The following is an 18,564-nucleotide window of genomic DNA, read 5'->3' on the forward strand; positions in this document are numbered from 1 at the left end:
CCTGCAACTGCACAGATGTCACACAGCCGTTTCTTTCATCCACAGTCTGCACAAATGGAGAGGACGTGCTCTGTAATTGAATTTTCAAACTTACAAAGACATTTTCTGCCTCCTTAGTCCATTTCACTTTGTCATGAGAATGCAAACCCTTCCCATGAGTCAATGCACTCAGAGGGGCTTCTAGGATTGCATAATTTGGGATGAATGTGCAACAATATGAACACATTCCCAAGAATGACAATCGTTGTTATTACCACAACTTCAGCTCCTTTTATTAAATCCACGTCATACTTATGTTATGTCAATGTGATCTCATGAGAATCTGTATGTATTTCACATAAAATGTGGTTCTACAAAACGTACACTTACTTACAGACACTAAAACATTGTTACGAGCGCCAGCTGGAGTGCCCATGAGCTCCACTAGAGGGCACTCTACCATGGACTCCTTGGCCGTTTCTCAATATGCGTACTTGTCTGTACTTGTGTTCTTGTGGACTTGTGAAACGTCATCAGTCGCTGCCCAAGTACTGTTCCAATTCAAAGTTCACATCTAGCCAAGTCCAGTTCAAATCCCCGGATGTGTTCTTGATCCGCCCCTTTTACAGAGGATGCATCGAGAGGTGACTTGTGCGGACTTGATACGGGCCATAACCCAGAATTCAGTTCGTCCTCCCGTACTCGAGAGTTCGTTCTTCTGAGTCGAACTTGGCAAGTCCAAACTCGAAAGGACGGAAGTCCAGACTCTGCGAACTTGGTATTGAGAAACGGCCCTTGTGTTTCTTGCCCATCAGGTGATCTTGTCATGTGCTACCTTTGTCTGTGTGTTATGTTCTGATTGGTTCCTTGGAGATGCACTCATACACACTCTACTGCCATTTCTTGAGCCTAGTTTCCATCTTTTCTTTTTCGGGTTTTCTAGTTTACCTGCGTTTTTGATCCTTGGACTGTTTCCTTATTTTTTGATTGTTTGCTGCCTGCCCTGACCATTGCCTGTTTGTGGATAACTCGTTTGCCTCTGCCTTGGATTATACTGTTTGCTGGTGTTCGACTCTGCCTGTTTTGAAAATGTTTGTTAATAAAGCCTTGCATTTGGATCCCCAACTCAGTAGTCAAGACTCCCACACTACAAACGTACAACACTGATGTATTTAGAGCATTTGAATGTACAATACTGCCGTATTTCCATTATTTTAATGTACAATACAGACGTATTGACAACACCTAAAGCGTAAATTACTTACGTTTGAACAACTTTACAGGCTTACAAATGAATTCTTATGAATATTGAAATCGTGACATTAACTTTTTATTATGTTCCGTTGTCATATCAATTGCATTATGAAATTAAGCTTACTCAATTAATTAAGAGGAAATGATAACATTTTGTTCTGAGTGATTTCTGCTGCCAAAATACATAATGTAAAACAAGACTACACTTTAAACCCTTAAAATGAATAACATTTCTGCAGTCGTTTACCCGTTACTCATCATGTAATATTTACTTTGTTTGCTGTGTTTTCTCTGAAATGCTGTGACTGACAATAGAACCATAAAATAAAACAAAAAGGCAACATAATTACAAATGGATCAATTGTATCTGTGCACTGCAATCTAAATCTTCAGAATCCATACGACTGTAAGGAACAGAACCAAACTCAAGCCTTTATTTAGCGATCTTCATCTCCAACCTGAGCAATTTTCAAAAATTGAAAAATCAAGTGTTCTGCATCGTCACAGATTGCAACATGCAGTGTTTCTGGTTAGGTGTGTTTGAATGAGAAATGTGTGCATTTTCATGGAGTGGATCAGGATAATAATCAGTATTTTTTGATACTATATTTTCAGTGATTAACAACTTAAATTCTACACAAACCTACTGTATTCTGCCAGAGAGGACTGTGTCTGTAACGCCTCATCGCTTTGACAGCTTTTGAGACTACTTTTGATATTTTGCAATAAATAAATAATTGTGATTGAACATTTTTTTAGAAATAGCTATGTTTAGGAGTGGGATTATATATTTTTAATGCTATATTGTTACTTAAATTGTCATATTTTGGTCTATTACATTTTATATATTTTTATATTCTCTATAAATGTTTAGGTTTATCGCTTTTCAATACAATTATAAAATGCATTGATACAAATAGCTTAATGATATAAGATTCGTAAATATTTGACTCTTTTTTAGCTAAATATACATATAATTTTTTACTTTTTAAATGTTGTAATATGTCCAAATTGTACATTTCAGCATCAATAAAAAGTTGTACTTTCAAAAATGTATGTTTTGGGATTGTAAATGTTACATACTAATACATATAAACAATGAGACTAAGCTGGTTTTGGCCACAAAAGTTCGGGAATGTCTCTTTGAGCCTGTATGCCTGCTGTTCATTTCACATGACGTGCACTGCACTCATATTGACCAAATATTGCACACATACATAACAATAGTTTCACTAGTGTCAGTAGCAAACTATCTCCACTATAGTCTGTACCTGGTTTGTGTGAGACGTGCAAGGTGCAACGTATATCTGAAATTGCCATAAAAGGAGCTCATTGTGTCACTCTCATATGGAGCCTCTTTGCTCAGGCTTCATGCTACTTGTACATTAATCAGCTTCCACTGATATGCATGGCTTAAAACCAGAGTGAACATCTCCCACTACGTTTTCATCATTTCTACTCTTATACCCTCTGGCATGAAAATGAGCGAGATTCATAGTTTGCACATCAAATCTCTTCTTACTTAGTTTACTGGACATGTTTCAGACATTAAGAAAGTATGTTCTATTACCCTACCAATTTGGTCTTCACATCTTAAGGGTCTCGTAAAACATGTTTTTTGCATTTGACCGGATGGTCCTATCGAACAGGCATAGTTGCCATTCCTTCTAGATGGTGTTGTGAATTCACATGTTCTAATCACTGAACTTGTGCCAGAATAAGCCATGAAAGATTGCCCTGATATACACAAAGTTATTCTTGGTAATTGTTTGGTTTCAGTCCATTGACGAAACTGTTCTGAGCTTCCCACAAACCCATATTCGACCCCAAGTCTTCTGGGGTTTTCATCACTTTCCTTTCAGGCATGTGCGTCCTTCCTCTCCCTACATTCAGCTTTCTCATACCACATCTTAAGACATTTATCTTACATTTTAAGAAAATCCCTAAATCCTTTATATTTACCTTCTTATTTGCTTCATATCTGATTTCTCTTTTTCTAATTTTCTTTCATTTCGGTCAATTATTCCAAACTAAATGTCTCTTGTTCTAGATTAGAAACCCATGGGATCCATCCAATACAGCACTGCTGCCAGCACGCACCTCTCCATTCAACCTTAGGCTCTGTTTCCCTGCAACTGCAATTTACTCTTGTGATTGTCACCATGAGGGCAAGTCGTTTCCCTGACTGCCCAGTATTTCAGACCTCCTGTCTTGAAAAGCACACTGTGTCTCCCCCAGTCACAAGGGGCCCAGATTATCTTCCAAATCTGAGCACTAGACTCCCACTTGAGTCTGCAAGCCGTTTCCCTGATTTGCCCGGTATCAGATTGTCTTTGAGTTGTTGTGGAAAAATGTTTCCACTTCTGAATGTGAGGCAATAACTCAGAGAGTATTGCAGAATAAAAAAATAGAACATTTATTCTTGCAAGAAGGTCAATGACAAAGAACACTTCGACTCAGTATTTATATCCTAATCAGACCAGGATGTTTCTATCTCATCCAATCATAATTCATACTCAACATAATGTCTTCTATTAGGCTATATGTCTATTTCCCCTCAGACTAGAGCTAATTTGCTTTTCTAAGTATTTAGAAGTAAGGGTGTAGTGGCACTTAGTAAAAAAACAAAAAAAAACACATTTCTTGTCTCATACTTTTTGGCACCTGGTATCAACAATCAGGATGCCTTTAGCTCAAGCAGTGCTTTCTTATATGGTCTAACATACAGTTAATGTTTCAAGAAGACAACTAAAGAGTAAATAAAAGAAACCTACAGAAACTAAAATTTTCATAACACCCTCAAGCCGTCTAAAAAGAAAAAGATAACTTTTCATCACAGACTGCAGAAAATCTACTCAGACTCAGGTCATCCAAGATGTAGATGAGGCTGTTTTTTCATTGCAACAGATTTGGAGAAATTTAGCATTTCATCATGCTCACCAATGGATCCTCTGCCGTGAATGGGTGCCGTCAGAATGAGAGTCCAAACAGCTGATAAAAATGAAACAATATTTGTTTAGAACTGTTTTGGACTGTATTTGCTTGTAAATAGCGCTTGATCTGTGGATATTTCTCTCCTTATTCAGTCAAGACCACTTTTTCACTGGAGAAAGGAATGATATTGATAGAGTACATGTATTTTAACCAGAAGCAATGGTTTGAAGTTAAACATTTCTTGATGGGTTTGTTTCTTACAAACACACAACTTTTCACACAAGAGGTTAATTGATGGACTGGAGTCGTGCGGATTACTTGTGGATTATTGTGATGTATTTATCAGTTGTTTGGACTCTCATTCTGACGGCACCCATTCACTGCAGACGATCCATTGGTGAGCAAATGATGTGTAAGATGAAGAAAACAAACTCATCTACATCTTGGATGGCCAGAGGGTGAGTCAGTTGTCAATAAATGTTCATTGCTGGGTGAACTATTTCTTTAATTGTACACATTTTCTGCAGTCTTTGATTAAATTATTTTTTTTTTCACAGTAGATTATTGTATTAAAAGTTTTATTGCACTTTCTTTTTACATTTTTTTTATGGGGTGCAGCATAAATAGATTTACAGATGATGTCACTTGACACATTCATACAAGCATTTTCCCAACAAAGTAAATCCCACAAACAATATCACAAGCATAACTGTACAGTACACTGAATAAATCTTTTATCTGAAAAGAAAGTGCAAGAAGAGCTAAATTGTGCAAATAGTTTTTGGCAGATAAATCATTACTAGTAATTTTAAAGGCACGATCATTACCTGAGATGCTCCAGACAGCATATGAAAATGCATTACTCTTAAAATAGCTCTTAAAAAAAAAAAAAAAATCAACATATCCGCATTATATTTTACATAACAAAAATAGGCCTACTTCAATATTACCTCCGCGATATATCATTTCTTTGACTGATTTCTCAATTGTTAATATCCTTGTGGTTCAGAATCTTCTCCCCAAGCAGTTTTTAAGATGCTGTCCAGAAAAAACACCTGAGAACTGTGTTATCATCTTTCTGAAAATGAGGTCTAACAATTCTCCCTATATGATGCTAGAATTGCACACTGAATGTTCATCTCATCAGTCTGGTGGAGATTCTGTGGTTCATAGAAATAAAGGATTACAGTTAAACATTGACGTGTGAATACATATATTGGGGAAAAGTTCTTTGATTTGTATACATGTACATGACTTACAGTTATATCTTCCAGGTAGTAGCAGTGGCGCAGGTTGAGGTGGCCAATGAAGTTGCGGCTGTAGTACTGTGGATCACCGTGGGGTGTCTGCACGCACACTGGACACACCTAGAGGGCGCCAGAGAGCACACAAAAAAGTCTTGATGGTTTTTTTGTTTCAAAACTTAAGTGTGTAATTTGGGGATGTTAAAATATAAGTAAGCCATTTATAGGTTGACCCCCCCTGAAAAGTGAAGCACTGTGACTGTGAGAGCTATCAAAACATTGCTGTGTATGTATGAGCATCACAACCGGCCCAACATTATCAGATTTAAATATAACTGAAAGGAACTACTTAATGTTTCCAACTATTGTGCTGTAAGTTTAATTCAACACATGATTGAATATTAGAATCACTCATGATGTACAGTATACAGAATGGTGACTGACCACACTTTTGCTGTCATTGGCATGATTTTCATTGCAGTGATCACGTAGATCGAGTTCATCCAGTCCATTCTCCTGGCAGTACGGACACACAAACGTCCTCACAGTTACACTGAAAAGAAACAAATCTGGAAAATTAGTACGTCAAAGACTGTATTTTTGAGTCTTTTTAGCAAAATGCTTAAAGGAGTAGTTCACTTTTTAAAAACTTTTGCTGATAATTTACATGTCTTTCTTTCTTCAGTCGAAAAGAAATTAAGGTTTTTGATGAAAACATTTCTCCATATAATGGACTTCATTGGGACCCAAACGGTTCAAGGTCCAAATGACAGTTTCAGTGAAGCTTCAAAGGGCTTTAAACGATACCAGACGATGAATAAGGGTGTTATCTAGCGAAACGATCGGTCATTTCAAAAATAAATAAAAAAGTTTAAGTTTTATAAGCACAAATGCTCGCCTTGCTCTGTTCTGTGATGCGCGTTCGTGACGTCACGTAATACGCAATTACGTAGAAAAGGTCACGCTTGATGTAGGCGGAAGTACCCAGTCAGTGTTTACAAATGTGCGGAAGGAGGACCATATACACATATTCAAATGTCTTTGTGTCAGTTTATCGTTTAAAATGCCCATTTCGTGTGCGTATCCTGGGTGTTTTAATATTAAAAAGCCTAAAAGAAAATTTTGGATTTTACGTCAACCGTGACCCTTTCTACGTAATTGCGTATTACGTGACGTCACGAACGCGCATCACAGAACAGAGCAAGGCGAGCATTTGTGCTTATAAAACTTAAACTTTTTTATTTATTTTTGAAATGACCGATCGTTTCGCTAGATAACACCCTTATTCATCGTCTGGTATCATTTAAAGCCCTTTGAAGCTTCACTGAAACTGTCATTTGGACCTTGAACCGTTTGGGTCCCAATGAAGTCCATTATATGGAGAAATGATTTCATCAAAAACCTTAATTTCTTTTCGACTGAAGAAAGAAAGACATGGACATCTTGGATGACATGGGGGTGAGTAAATTATCAGCAAAAGTTTTTAAAAAGTGAACTAATCCTTTAAGTCTGCTAAAAATAAAGGTTCTAAAATGGTAAATCATTCTTAGAATAATTTTGGGTTCCCCGAATAATCTGAAGAACCCTTTTTCACTATAAAGAACCTTTTGTGCAAAGGAATTTTAAAGGTTCTGCATGTAGCATAGATGCCAATAAACTACCTTTATTTTTAATAATGATCCAATTGATTATCTTTCTAAAAAGATATGGCAAAATAAATAAATACTATTTTGAAATTTTGAAATAATTTTTGGATTGTGTAAATGGTGAATTATATTATGGGATTGTACACTGTATTTTGGATAAAAGTTTGTGGACAAGAAAAATCAGATGCAAGTGTTGTAAGCACCAATTTAAAAAGAGCTGTATAGTAAAATAATGTCGTTTTCATTTTCACTTTGTGCACAGTTAGGGGTTTTCCAAGCTGTTGTCCAGGTACAGTCATCTAGAACAGGGGGTTTCAGGGGAACGCATGGGGATCCGTGTAAATTTTAGAGAGAAAAAAAAAAATATTTAAATAACCAAATACTGAAATAAATTATAATAGAAGATTAAAATAAACAAATAAATAATGAAAAAAATACAAATATATTAAAATAAATAATAAAATTGATTATAAAATAAATAATAAAAATGATTAAAGTAATCAAGTATTTGGATTGGATATATTATATATGATTGCTATATACATTATATGTGACCCTGGACCACAAAACCAGTCATAAGGGTCAAGATTTATATCATCTGAATATAAATAAGCTTTCCATTGCTGTTTGGTTTGTTAGGATAAGACAATATTTGCCAGAGATACAACTTGAAAATTTGAAAATCTGGAATCTGAGGGTGCAAAAAAATTAAATACGGAGAAAATTGTCTTTAAAGCTATATTAATATTAAGTTTAAATATATATTTATGGTAGAAAATGTACAAAATATCTTCATAGAACATGATCTTTACTTAATGTCCTAATTATTTTTGGCATAAAAGAAAAATCGATAATTTTGACCCATAAAATGTATTTTTGGCTATTGCTACAAATATACCTGTGCTACTGGTTTTGTGGTCCAGGGTCACATATATTAAAATATATAGCTAAAATTTTAGCTGCCTTTTAAATTTTAGGATGGGAGTCTTAAGGATGATCCTATTTGGGGGTCTGTGGCAACTAAAAGATTTAAAACCCCTGTCATTGTGTGCCTTATGATTAGGATTTGTTGAATTACTGGAATAACCAAACATGTTCATTAGAAGGGGTTTTCCGCAATGTAGTGTGTTTGTGAACAGAAGTGAATAAACAGATGTCCTCACCCCTGAGATTGTGGATTCATCTCCATAAGACTGATCTCCGTTTGCCATGGCCTGAGAATGAAACAGAAATTAGTTATCCAAACCATAGTGTCAATCAAATAATTATCCTCTTGATGGGACTCACCATTCATCCATTGCAGCCTGCACATTATTCTGGGACGGGGCGGGGTTTAGCAGCAGTGGAGCTGGTGCAGGTGGTCGGAGGACTTGGATAAGACCACTCGGGGCAGCAGTGATAGGTGCAGGTTGTGGGGCAGCAATTAAATTTGCAAGTGAAGCTCTGATCCGAGGCGTAGGAACGGACCGTGCAGAGGAAATTAAAGGGGAAGGGGCTTGATTCTGTGGAGTGGGTGGCACTGAAGCCTGATTGGGTGGACTGGCTTGAGCGGCAGTGCCTGCCTGTTGTCCCATTGAATCTCGAAGTTGGCCGAGGAGACTGTTGGTTTAAACGAAATGACAAATTCTTTAGCATTTGACAGAAAATACTCTAAATAATGAAATTGGCCTGGGACTTACGTCTGTGTGTTTGCACCAACACGTCTTCTTGAATTCAGTGTGTGAAAATCCCCTGGCAGGATTTGGCGCAGATGCCTCCTCCTACTAGGACGCTGAAACAAAAAATATTCAAATCATGCAATCTTTGATGACCTCCACTCACAGAGACTGGTTTATATTACTCACTTTAGCAGGGTTTTTACTTACCAGGAATGGATTATTTGCACAATCACGGTTGTCTACTGAGCTTCTGCAGTGTGGACAATGAGCCCTGTATCGAAAAGACTGACTGAGGCATCGCTGGCAAATTCTGAAAGTACAAAGAGAGTCAAAGAGTACTTATGTGAGAGCAGAAAATAATCAACTACTATCAACATGAAGATAAAAGATTGGCTGACAAGGCTGGTAATCTTTGTTAACCAATCATGTGATGGAATTTCCCTTTAGAAATACTTTCGCTTTTTGCTGCCAGTAAACGCTCAGGTTATTTATCAGAAACGATATGTAGGTGAGTAAGCAGAGACTGCAAATGTATAGTACATGAAAAAATAAAATAAAAAATAAAATAAATGTCCAGCATAAAAGCTACTTCCTACTGCAAAAGCACATTTTGGAGAAACTTTGTTTTACTGAATGAGTTTGATTTATAATCACTTATCAAATATATTTTACAACTACACATTTTTATACAAGGCATTCCTGTATGAAATTGTAAACTATACATTAGCATAATGTTAAATTATGTTAAATGCCTCACAAACCTACAAGTTTGATCCACAAGATGGTCTGTTTGTAAGGTCTCCACATGAAGTCACCAAAATCCCCATCTATATCAAATATAAACCACACTTACACTTTTCCACAGCATTGAGACGGTTGAGAAGGATTCTGTATGTTTTCCCTGCATACAGGACACTCTTCCTCTGAAGCGGACATGTCCAAATCGTCTGCTGTTTAGTCTGTCTGTCTACTGGCAGTCAAATCTCTCCTGATACCTTCACTTTCAGATTGTACCGCTTACATGCAGTCCAACTTCCTTATGGTCATAAAGAGGGAGTGTATTCTGTTTGCTTCAGCTGCTTTCTTTTCATGATGATAAATATAGAACCGGTTTAACCTGAAAAATACTAATTTGTAAACAAATATTTAGTGATGTGACTCGGGGACTGTGACAGAAATAATTCTTAAAGTTTTTTTTAAGGCAATTCAGAATCTGTCTATAGTTTATGAACTTTTGGTATAAAGTAACAGACTGATAAACTGATTGGAAGTTAACTTTGTTGGCATATTAATATAATTACAATTTTAATCGTGCCATTGAGCAAACCGTTTTATTTAATGTCACATCAATCAATCCCTGGGACACGTCTATAAGGTTGTCAGAGCTGTAAATTTTGGTTTCATCTATCTATCTATCTATCTATCTATCTATCTATCTATCTATCTATCTATCTATCTATCTATCTATCTATCTATCTATCTATCTATCTATCTATCTATCTATCTATCTATCTATCTATCTATCTATCTATCTATCTAAACTGCAAAATCGTCAGTGTTAACATCCATTATATTATGTAATATCATCGTTACTTGTTCATATGTGTTCACACTACCCACTTTTTAAACCTTTTGGCACCAGTTTTGTGTTGATTCAACACTCTATATTAATCTGTTTGTCAGTGTGTCTTTGTCTATCTTTAGTACCGAAAGTAAAAACGTTACTTATGGACACCAGGACTTTTATTATGGCAGACGCAGAGCTTTTATGTCATTGCGGAAGTAAAGTCACCTGACCGCCGCTAAGCTTCTTGGGCAAAATCGATCAGCAGGCAGCAGTGGATTTCAACATGTCTGCCGTCGGCTGTCAGTAAAGGAGGTGTTTGTTTTCAGCTCAGCAGCAGACCCGTGAGCTCGGTGAAGAACAGACGAGGTGCGCTCATGGCTCAGTGCGTGCAGTCAGTGCAGGAGTTCATCCAGGACTCGTTCGTGCCGATGGTGGCCGTCCTGTGCAGCGAGGATGCGGAGAGAGTGACCCGCAAAAACAGCCTGAGCTTCCCGGAGCTGCTGCGGCCTTTCTGCCGCCTGACGTCCGAGGGTAAGAGGCCAGCTGGTCAGACCGCGGATCACCCACCACAGCTGATGATCACTAGATAAGACGGTTGTTAGACAGCTCCCTTACTCATACACACGGGCTGCGTCTCAAAACCTAGTGAGCTGTCTGTCAAGACATTGGCCAAAACAGTCTAGGTGCCATTACAACGTTCAGACGGGAAAAATACACTGTAGCTTGACAGTTCAGTATAGACTTTGAGAGACATGCCCAAAAATGCTTTCTAGCTAGGCAGCTTACTAGAATTTGAGACACACTGAAAATTATGTATAAGTAAGTTAGGCAGCTCACACAATTTTTGGTTACACGCCCGAAAGTGCTGTCTAAATAGGCAGCTCACTAAGTTTTAAGAAACGTGCTCAAAAAATCTGTCTAGGTTGACAGTTTACTAGGTTTTGAGAAACACATGTCCAAAAGATGTTTCTATAAACAGCTAACTGGATTTTTAGTCATGCACCTTAAAATGCTAGTCTAGGTTGGCAGTTCATTAGATTTTTAGGCCCTATTCTTTGTCCAGTGAGGCCCCTGGGCAGACGTCTTTGTAGACCTCCTTTTTTTAAAGTGACAGTCATGTTTTGGTTGCTAATCATTTTCTGTACCCTTTTTTGAACTGCATCCTGAGGGGCCCGGGGCCTTAGAGGTCAGCCCAGGGCTCTAATGGTCAGCAAATTCTCTGTGTTAAGGAGCTTAGGGTCCCGGAGCTCTAACTGTTTCATTGCGATTTATGCACTAGGGGTACTTCCTCAGTAAGTTTTGGTGCCACAAATCTTTGGAGACCTTTGATAGTGTAAGGCCTTCTGGCCCACTCCATAATCCAGCTCTGATCCTTAGTCAAATGATAGGAAAGATTTCAAACCGGATTCATCTGAATTTGATCTCTCTGTTTGTGAAATCTGATCTGATTTCCGCTCACCTGACCATTTAGACAGACACAGCACAGATCAGATGCCTCTGTTGATGAGGGTTAGATTACCTCTGGACTGGCTGGAGAGGTCTGTGTTTGGCCTGTGCTGTTAGTCACCAGACTATATCTAGTAAAGGATATGGGATAATCCTAAAGAGGCAGGCAATCAGATCAACTGGCTCAATTTATGAAACTGACGTTGTTTACTGTGACACAGTAGTCAGTGAACGACCAAGATACACTACTGTTCAAAAGTTTAGGGTTTATATATATATATATATATATATATATATATATATATATATATATATATATATAAGACTTATTTTTGTCTTTATTAAGACGGGACTCGAATCCGGGATACCTGAAGCGCATATGTTGACGCACTGCCCACGAGGCTATTGGCGCTGACTAGTAATAGTTTTCTTTATTTTATATATTTTTTTTATTGTATTTAATTTTTATTAATTAATATTTTAGAAGCCTCTAATGCTCATCAAGGCTGCATTTGTTTGATCGAAAATACAGTAAAAACAATAATATTGTGAATTCAAAGTAACTTCTATTGTAATATATTTTGATGTGTAATTTATTCCTGTGATGCAAAGCTCAATTTTCAGCATCATTACTTCGGTTAAAAATTAACTGAATCACTTTCTTGCAACGGGATCTGTTTTAGTCACCACAGTCAAGACTGGACACATGTAGCTCATCTGTAGAATGTGGCACTTGCAACGCCAAGGTCAAGGGTTTGATTCCCTGGGAAAGAAAGAAAGTGATAAAGTTTGTGCCTTGAATGCAATGCCATTTTGGATAAATGTAAATGTAATGCACTCTTTTCTTTGTTAAAGCATGTGCTATGAAAGGATTTGCAAATAGGAAGTGATGTAATTCTGAAAGTTTATTGTGGAAAAAATGTGTTGGTTTTACAAAAAAATAATTTGAGCAAAATAACATTATTAACAGATTATAAACATTTAACAAGCTAATAATGTTCCATTTTGCTATGGAACAACTGAAATGGGTTTTGTGCACTGTTTCCCATTTCATTTGTTTTCAGTTTTTGTTCCTTAAACTGCTTTTAATCCCTGTCTGAGCTACATCACATTCGTTGACTGAAATCGCTCCATTTATCAACAATATTTGTCATTAAGGAATCATGCAATTGTGGGAAAACACGGTTTTGTATAGCACAATAGATGCAGACTTCTCATATCAGTCATAGACGACACTGATACACTTCTTGTCAGAGAACTCTTTCAGATGCTAAGTAAAACCCATTTCTCACATTGCATTTGTTGCAGTGTGTTATGGATTCGTAGAAAAGCTGGTAACACAGTTAGGTTGACCCAAATGAACACAGTGCTCTCTTTATGTGTGTTTGTGTATGTGTCCCTCAGTGACATGATTGGATTTATTCAGGAATGCCTTGGCAGCAGAGGAGCAAAGTCTCATCTTTATGTTGTGCTTATCATGTGAATAGTGGAGTGAAAAAACACAGGTGCATTATTGGAGAATGTTCGGTAGAGGGGTAGCAACATATTTGAGCTGGGTGTTCCTGTCATGCATGTTGCAAGGGAAGGTGGGTGAAGAGGGATCAGGTGGGGTCCAGAGGTGGTCAGCTGTCATAAGACTAGTGGAAACCCAGCTGTGTTTGGCTATTACTCAACCATGACAGATTTTCAAATTGGCGGTCCTAATAGATTGTAAATAATTTATTAAAAGTGTTTGCATTCTGTTGATATCATTAAATATTATTAAAAAATCATCTAAAGAAAAGAATAGAACCTTTTCAGAATTGTACCCTAACAAATATTAGCAATATTAATAATCAAAACATTATTAACTTGCTATTCTTGAGCACCAAATCAGCATATTAGAATGATTTCTGAAGGATCATGTGACACTAAAGACTGGATTCAGCTTTGCATCACAGAATAAATTACATTTGAAAATATATTAATAGAAAACTTTAAATAGAAAACAGGTCAAGTCAAGTAAAGTCTGCTTTATTGTCAGTTCTTCCACATGTACAGCACATACATACAGAGAATTGAAATTGCGTTACCCTCAGACCCTTGGTGTAAACAGTTAACATTAAACACGTTCAAATACAGATAATACGGTTTAAACATATGTACATACAACTCTATAGCTATACAAGTAAGGACATTGTAGAAAAAAAAAATTGTACTTGAAATTGTAACACTATTTTTGTACTTGAAATTGTAACACTATTTTTAAAATATTACTGTTTTTACAGTATTTTTTTAATCAAATAAATGCAGCCTTGATGAGCATAAGAGACCATCCAAAAACATTTTTAAAAATCTTGCAGATCTCAAACTTTTGCTCAGTTCCTTTGTGTAAAGAACTTATTTTAATATGCATTTATGACAAAGGACTTGTGGTTCAGGTTGAACCAGCGTTGGGTTCTAGACTGTGTAAAGCCCCGTTCACACAAAGAACGATAACTATAAAGATATAGTTCTAAAAATCATTCTCAATATTAAAGAATAGCAGAGTCCACACCACAGCTATAACGATAAAGGCACAGAGAAACAATATTGTTGGAATCACTTTTTAGAACATTTTTTTCCAGCTGATGAACGATACAAACATTGACAACCAATCAGAATCCATCCTGCTATAATGAGCTCGAAATTTAAAGCGGCAGACGAGCGTGCACTTAGAATAAACTGAAGCTATTGTGCACTGGGTGTGAACGCTAATATATTTATCTTTATAGTTATTGCTCTTGATGTGAAGTTGTGAACGGGCCTTAAGTCTAGAACCTGAACCTAGAAAAAAGCTTTCAGAAGAATTGGCAGCACCATTATTAATTTGACACCAGCCGGTTCATCATCTTTTTTCTCCTGTTACCGTACTGTAGGTCACCTGCGTGACCCCAATAACCAGGTGGTTGTGGTGAAGGGTCTCCGGATCAGCGTGACTGGGATCAACACACGGCCTCCACAGACCCCAGAGATGCAGAAACTCCTGAGCCAGGCGGTCTCTGTCTGCCAGCCTCCTGAAGGATCGCCCGCCAACGTCATCACGGCTGGAGACTACGACCTCAACATCAGTGGTAAGTGCTTGCAAAGACTTTTCTGTTCACTTTAACTCCACCAGGGGAAATCCGTAGAGGACCTGATTATATTACTGCCACATTTTTAAAGTAAGAAATTGGAAATGGCCTGAAGTGAACAAAAACGGGAACTGAGAGGTTGTTTCCTAATGCAGCATACGTTTACATAGCCCTTGCAGAATCTCTAAAATGTTGATCATTTTCATGAAGTATGTGATATTAGTCAGCTGTTTTGTCTATGGATTTACATGTATGCTACCAATGGGTGGGCAATATAAGCAATCACAGTATTCTTCATTATGGTAGCAATATATATCACAATATACATTTACATGATGCACAGAAACATAATAGTTATATTATCCAAAGTAATGGCAGACCTCTAGAAAATAATATAAATTTGGATTTTATACTATTCATACAAATTTTATAGTATTTAAGGTCATGTAGTATTTAAGGTCTGCAGTTAAACAGCTGAATGAATGAATAAATAAATAAATTCTTTGGAGTTTTTATCCTTTTTAATGCAAAACACTTATCCATATTAAAAAATATCTATAATAATTATAGTTTCTGCTGGGGGTGTGTAAACATTTTAGAAAAGGAATAAAAAAAAGTTGTGTAGCTTCTTCTTGACAGAAAAATGCTATGATCGCACTCTGTCTAAAAAAAGAGGAAGATAATTATAGGGTCTGCAGGGGGCTTGTAAATGTTTTTAATACATTATTAATATCAACTTTCTTTTTTTTTTGTTTTTTTTTGAATGAGACTCATTTCATAGTAGTTTCTCATGTCAGCACCCGATGAGGGCAGCAGAGCCCTTCAGGGGAAAAATGAGAATTAAATGTTGTAATTGTCCATGAAATTAAAGGGTTTGGTTTGCATTACACATTTGTTTTATCACTTCTGATCTTTTTTTTTTATTATTTTTCAATCCCCCCCCCCGCCTTCTCCTGTGGATGAATTCTTGGTAAGAGTTCCGATCCTCATACACATGTTTACCTCTGGAGTGTGTATGCCAGGTCACACACGTGTGCTATGCTGTGCTGTTAACCCTTTGAATAATGGGCGTGAAGTGTTTGGTCCCTTCTCAGAACGTAGGCTCCCAGTAGAGCCCGTCCCCCACGTGGTCCCTGTGCTGCACCCTTCACTTGGGTGGGGCTAACAACAAACCCCTGAGATTTAGACACTAACACACCTCTCTACACCAGCAGCATCCTCCTTTTAACTGAATGAACATATTCCACCTGAATATGAGAACAGAGTCAAGATGCAGCAAACAGCAGCGTTAACATACTTGAATATGTGAATTTCACGGTTGGTTGGTTTGACTACAAAGCTAAGGTCTCAAAACTCTATGCTCTAAATTCAACATGAAATCAAAACTGTTCCTACGTACTTAAATGCATAATGTATATTCCTGTTCTTATTGTGTCAGTTATTTTAGTATTATATGTACTGTTATAATGTTATTTATATTATGAATGAATAAATTATTAATTATAATATTTAAGTTTTCGTAACTTTTCAAATTCAGTTTTAGTAACGTTACTTCAATTTAAATGTATTTTTAAGTTTATTTTAGTAGCCAAGCCATATTTTAAATTTTTCAATGTTAAGATAATATGTTTTCATGTAATTGTTTTATTTTACATCAACTTTGTTTCAAGTAATAAAAACGCTATTTTAATAAACTTTTAGTTATCAGTGCACATCATTCCAAATAGGGCTGCACGGTATTTTGCATGCAATAGTCATGCGCATCTCATCAGTTAAAGACTGTTTTGTGATTAGCAGTAAATCTCCATCACCTGCTTTCAGATGGAGCGGCATTAAATACACAGAGCCGTAGTTCACGACAAGCTACGCAATATCATGTTCAAAATGCGATTCATCTCCGATCATGAGCGCGAATTGCGTAGCTTGTCGTGAACTGTCGTGAATATAACATCTTCCAGCTCTGAAACGACTTTACTTTTTCTAGGTGATGTCATCTAGGACAAGTGGGCGGGTAAATTAAGGTTAACCAATGGCCAAGTAGCTATTAGGCATTGCTTTAGGCTTGGTAAAGCATCCTCTCTAAAAATTGTACAGATTTACATGCAGAATAAATTAATGCAACAAAAATAATGATAGATTTGGGGGGGAAAGTTACTTTTTCAATATGTAAAGATGCTTTTGAAAGTAAACTTGACCTTTAGCCTCCATATCTAAGTTATTATTCCAGTTCCCAGCAGGTAGAGACTTAAATAAAGCCTGATTCCTTAAACAAAATTATCATCCCATCCACAATCTGCAAACTCACTTTCAGGGCTCTGATTGTTTTTCACAATCCAATACATTCAGAATGAAACAAAAAGGACATTGCACTCTAAATGTATTATTCAGCGTTCTGTTTCCATAAGAAGTGTCAGTTTATTTTAAAGCATTGGTTTGCTGTGTGTCTGCTGTACTCACCCTGACCAATAGACTTCTCCAGAAACATTCAACTCTTTTCTTCTGCTTCTGCTAGAACCGGTACCAGACAGTAGTTTGTGTTTTATGTATGTCTCAAGGGCGAAGTATGTTACAATTTGTTCATTATGTGTAATTTTTGAGTCTACTTCATTATCCTACATTTAGTAGATTGCCTTTTCACCCAGCGGGAGACACTGGATTTTAGAACAATGCTCATTTGCTTTCTGGATCTGCAGTGCGAGCTCAGTTCAGCACATTATCGAAGTACACTTCTGTGTTAAAGGGATATTTCACAGAAAATAAAAAGCAAAAAATGTTTTGGTTTTGGGTGCGTTACACTTCTGTGATTCCTGTCAGTAAGCTTTAACCAGACTGCCTGTCTCTTCTTCTCTCAGACCGCACGGTCAAAGCGAGCGTTCCCTGGTACTCTGACTGGAAAGAAACACTCACCCAACTGAGCTCGTCCAAGTACTACACAGGTATTCCCTTCCTTCCCCTGCTGGGAGTGCGTGAGACGCCTTCTCCACGTCATTTCCAGGCCCGGCTCGCTCCGTAACAGAACTGTCACTAAATCTCCTTTCCTCTTTCCAATCCAGCTTCCTCCTCTTTCTCAGGATGTTGGTGGTGGTTCTTTAGCTTTGTGTGTGTTTGAGACTCATTGTGCTGAAACTCTCAGTAGTCGTGTTCATAGCTTTGCCAAATAATGGATTGGCGATCTCTTCAGTTCCTGTACATCCAATTGACAATCAGTTTTGACTGAAATTTAAGTGTAATTTTTTGTTTCAGAAATGTTTGGGTTCAGCTTCTTTGTGAGATTTTGGTCCAATGAGTCATTTTGCCCATTCAGTCAGTGTGTGTCACTTTATAGACTAGTTTCTTTTCCTCTGTAGATCCATCATTCCTTTTGCTGTGAATTAGAGATTGACTTTACATGCGCTTTTTCTGAATTCAAGCAGAATAATTTGAACGCAGTTCATCAGTTTGATTTAATGTGAAATATTGGTTTCTTTCTGTTAAATTTACAGTTAAAAACAGCTCTGCTAGCCAGAAATTCTGAAAAATACTGTAACAATCTTTCCAGTATTATGATTGGCATATTTGTGCCTGTACGAGGCCAATACTCATATATAGACCTGCACAGGGTCATAAACACAAATAATGCAATAAACAGGAACTAAATAACATCAAATATAACACAAAACATCCTGATGCATATTACTGATGACAATAAAAATAAGCAAAATTATTTAAATAAAATACATTCATATATTTTGTGTCATCCAGTGA

The 18,564-nt window shown here is 36.9% G+C and overlaps 2 protein-coding genes across 4 annotated transcripts in view; one reads left to right on the top strand and one right to left on the bottom strand.

The window, feature by feature from the left end:
* Nucleotides 1-3,627: 3,627 nt before the first annotated feature.
* On the bottom strand, nucleotides 3,628-9,756 carry LOC306880606 (uncharacterized protein). Its single transcript, XM_079434238.1, has 8 exons — nucleotides 9,569-9,756; nucleotides 8,923-9,025; nucleotides 8,737-8,828; nucleotides 8,345-8,656; nucleotides 8,221-8,271; nucleotides 5,856-5,964; nucleotides 5,427-5,534; nucleotides 3,628-5,327 (listed from the first exon to the last, which is right to left on the bottom strand). The coding sequence occupies exons 1-8, from the start codon at nucleotides 9,649-9,651 to the stop codon at nucleotides 5,259-5,261; spliced, it is 927 nt and encodes a 308-aa protein (XP_079290364.1). The 5' UTR covers nucleotides 9,652-9,756; the 3' UTR covers nucleotides 3,628-5,258.
* A 773-nt stretch (nucleotides 9,757-10,529) lies between these two features.
* LOC306880602 (trafficking protein particle complex subunit 8-like) overlaps nucleotides 10,530-18,564 on the top strand; it is a 51,302-nt gene continuing 43,267 nt past the window's right edge. The window contains exons 1-3 of one of the 3 annotated variants that reach the window (XM_079434229.1): nucleotides 10,530-10,813; nucleotides 14,626-14,820; nucleotides 17,673-17,756. In XM_079434229.1, the coding sequence (XP_079290355.1) occupies nucleotides 10,657-10,813; nucleotides 14,626-14,820; nucleotides 17,673-17,756 (436 nt within the window). In that variant the 5' untranslated portion in view covers nucleotides 10,530-10,656. The remainder of the gene's footprint in view (nucleotides 10,814-14,625; nucleotides 14,821-17,672; nucleotides 17,757-18,564) is intronic. The other 2 variants (XM_079434230.1, XM_079434231.1) reach the window with 2 other exon arrangements.

Source organism: Barbus barbus (assembly GCF_936440315.1).
Source record: "Barbus barbus genome assembly, chromosome: 14".
NCBI classification, from domain to species: domain Eukaryota; kingdom Metazoa; phylum Chordata; class Actinopteri; order Cypriniformes; family Cyprinidae; genus Barbus; species Barbus barbus.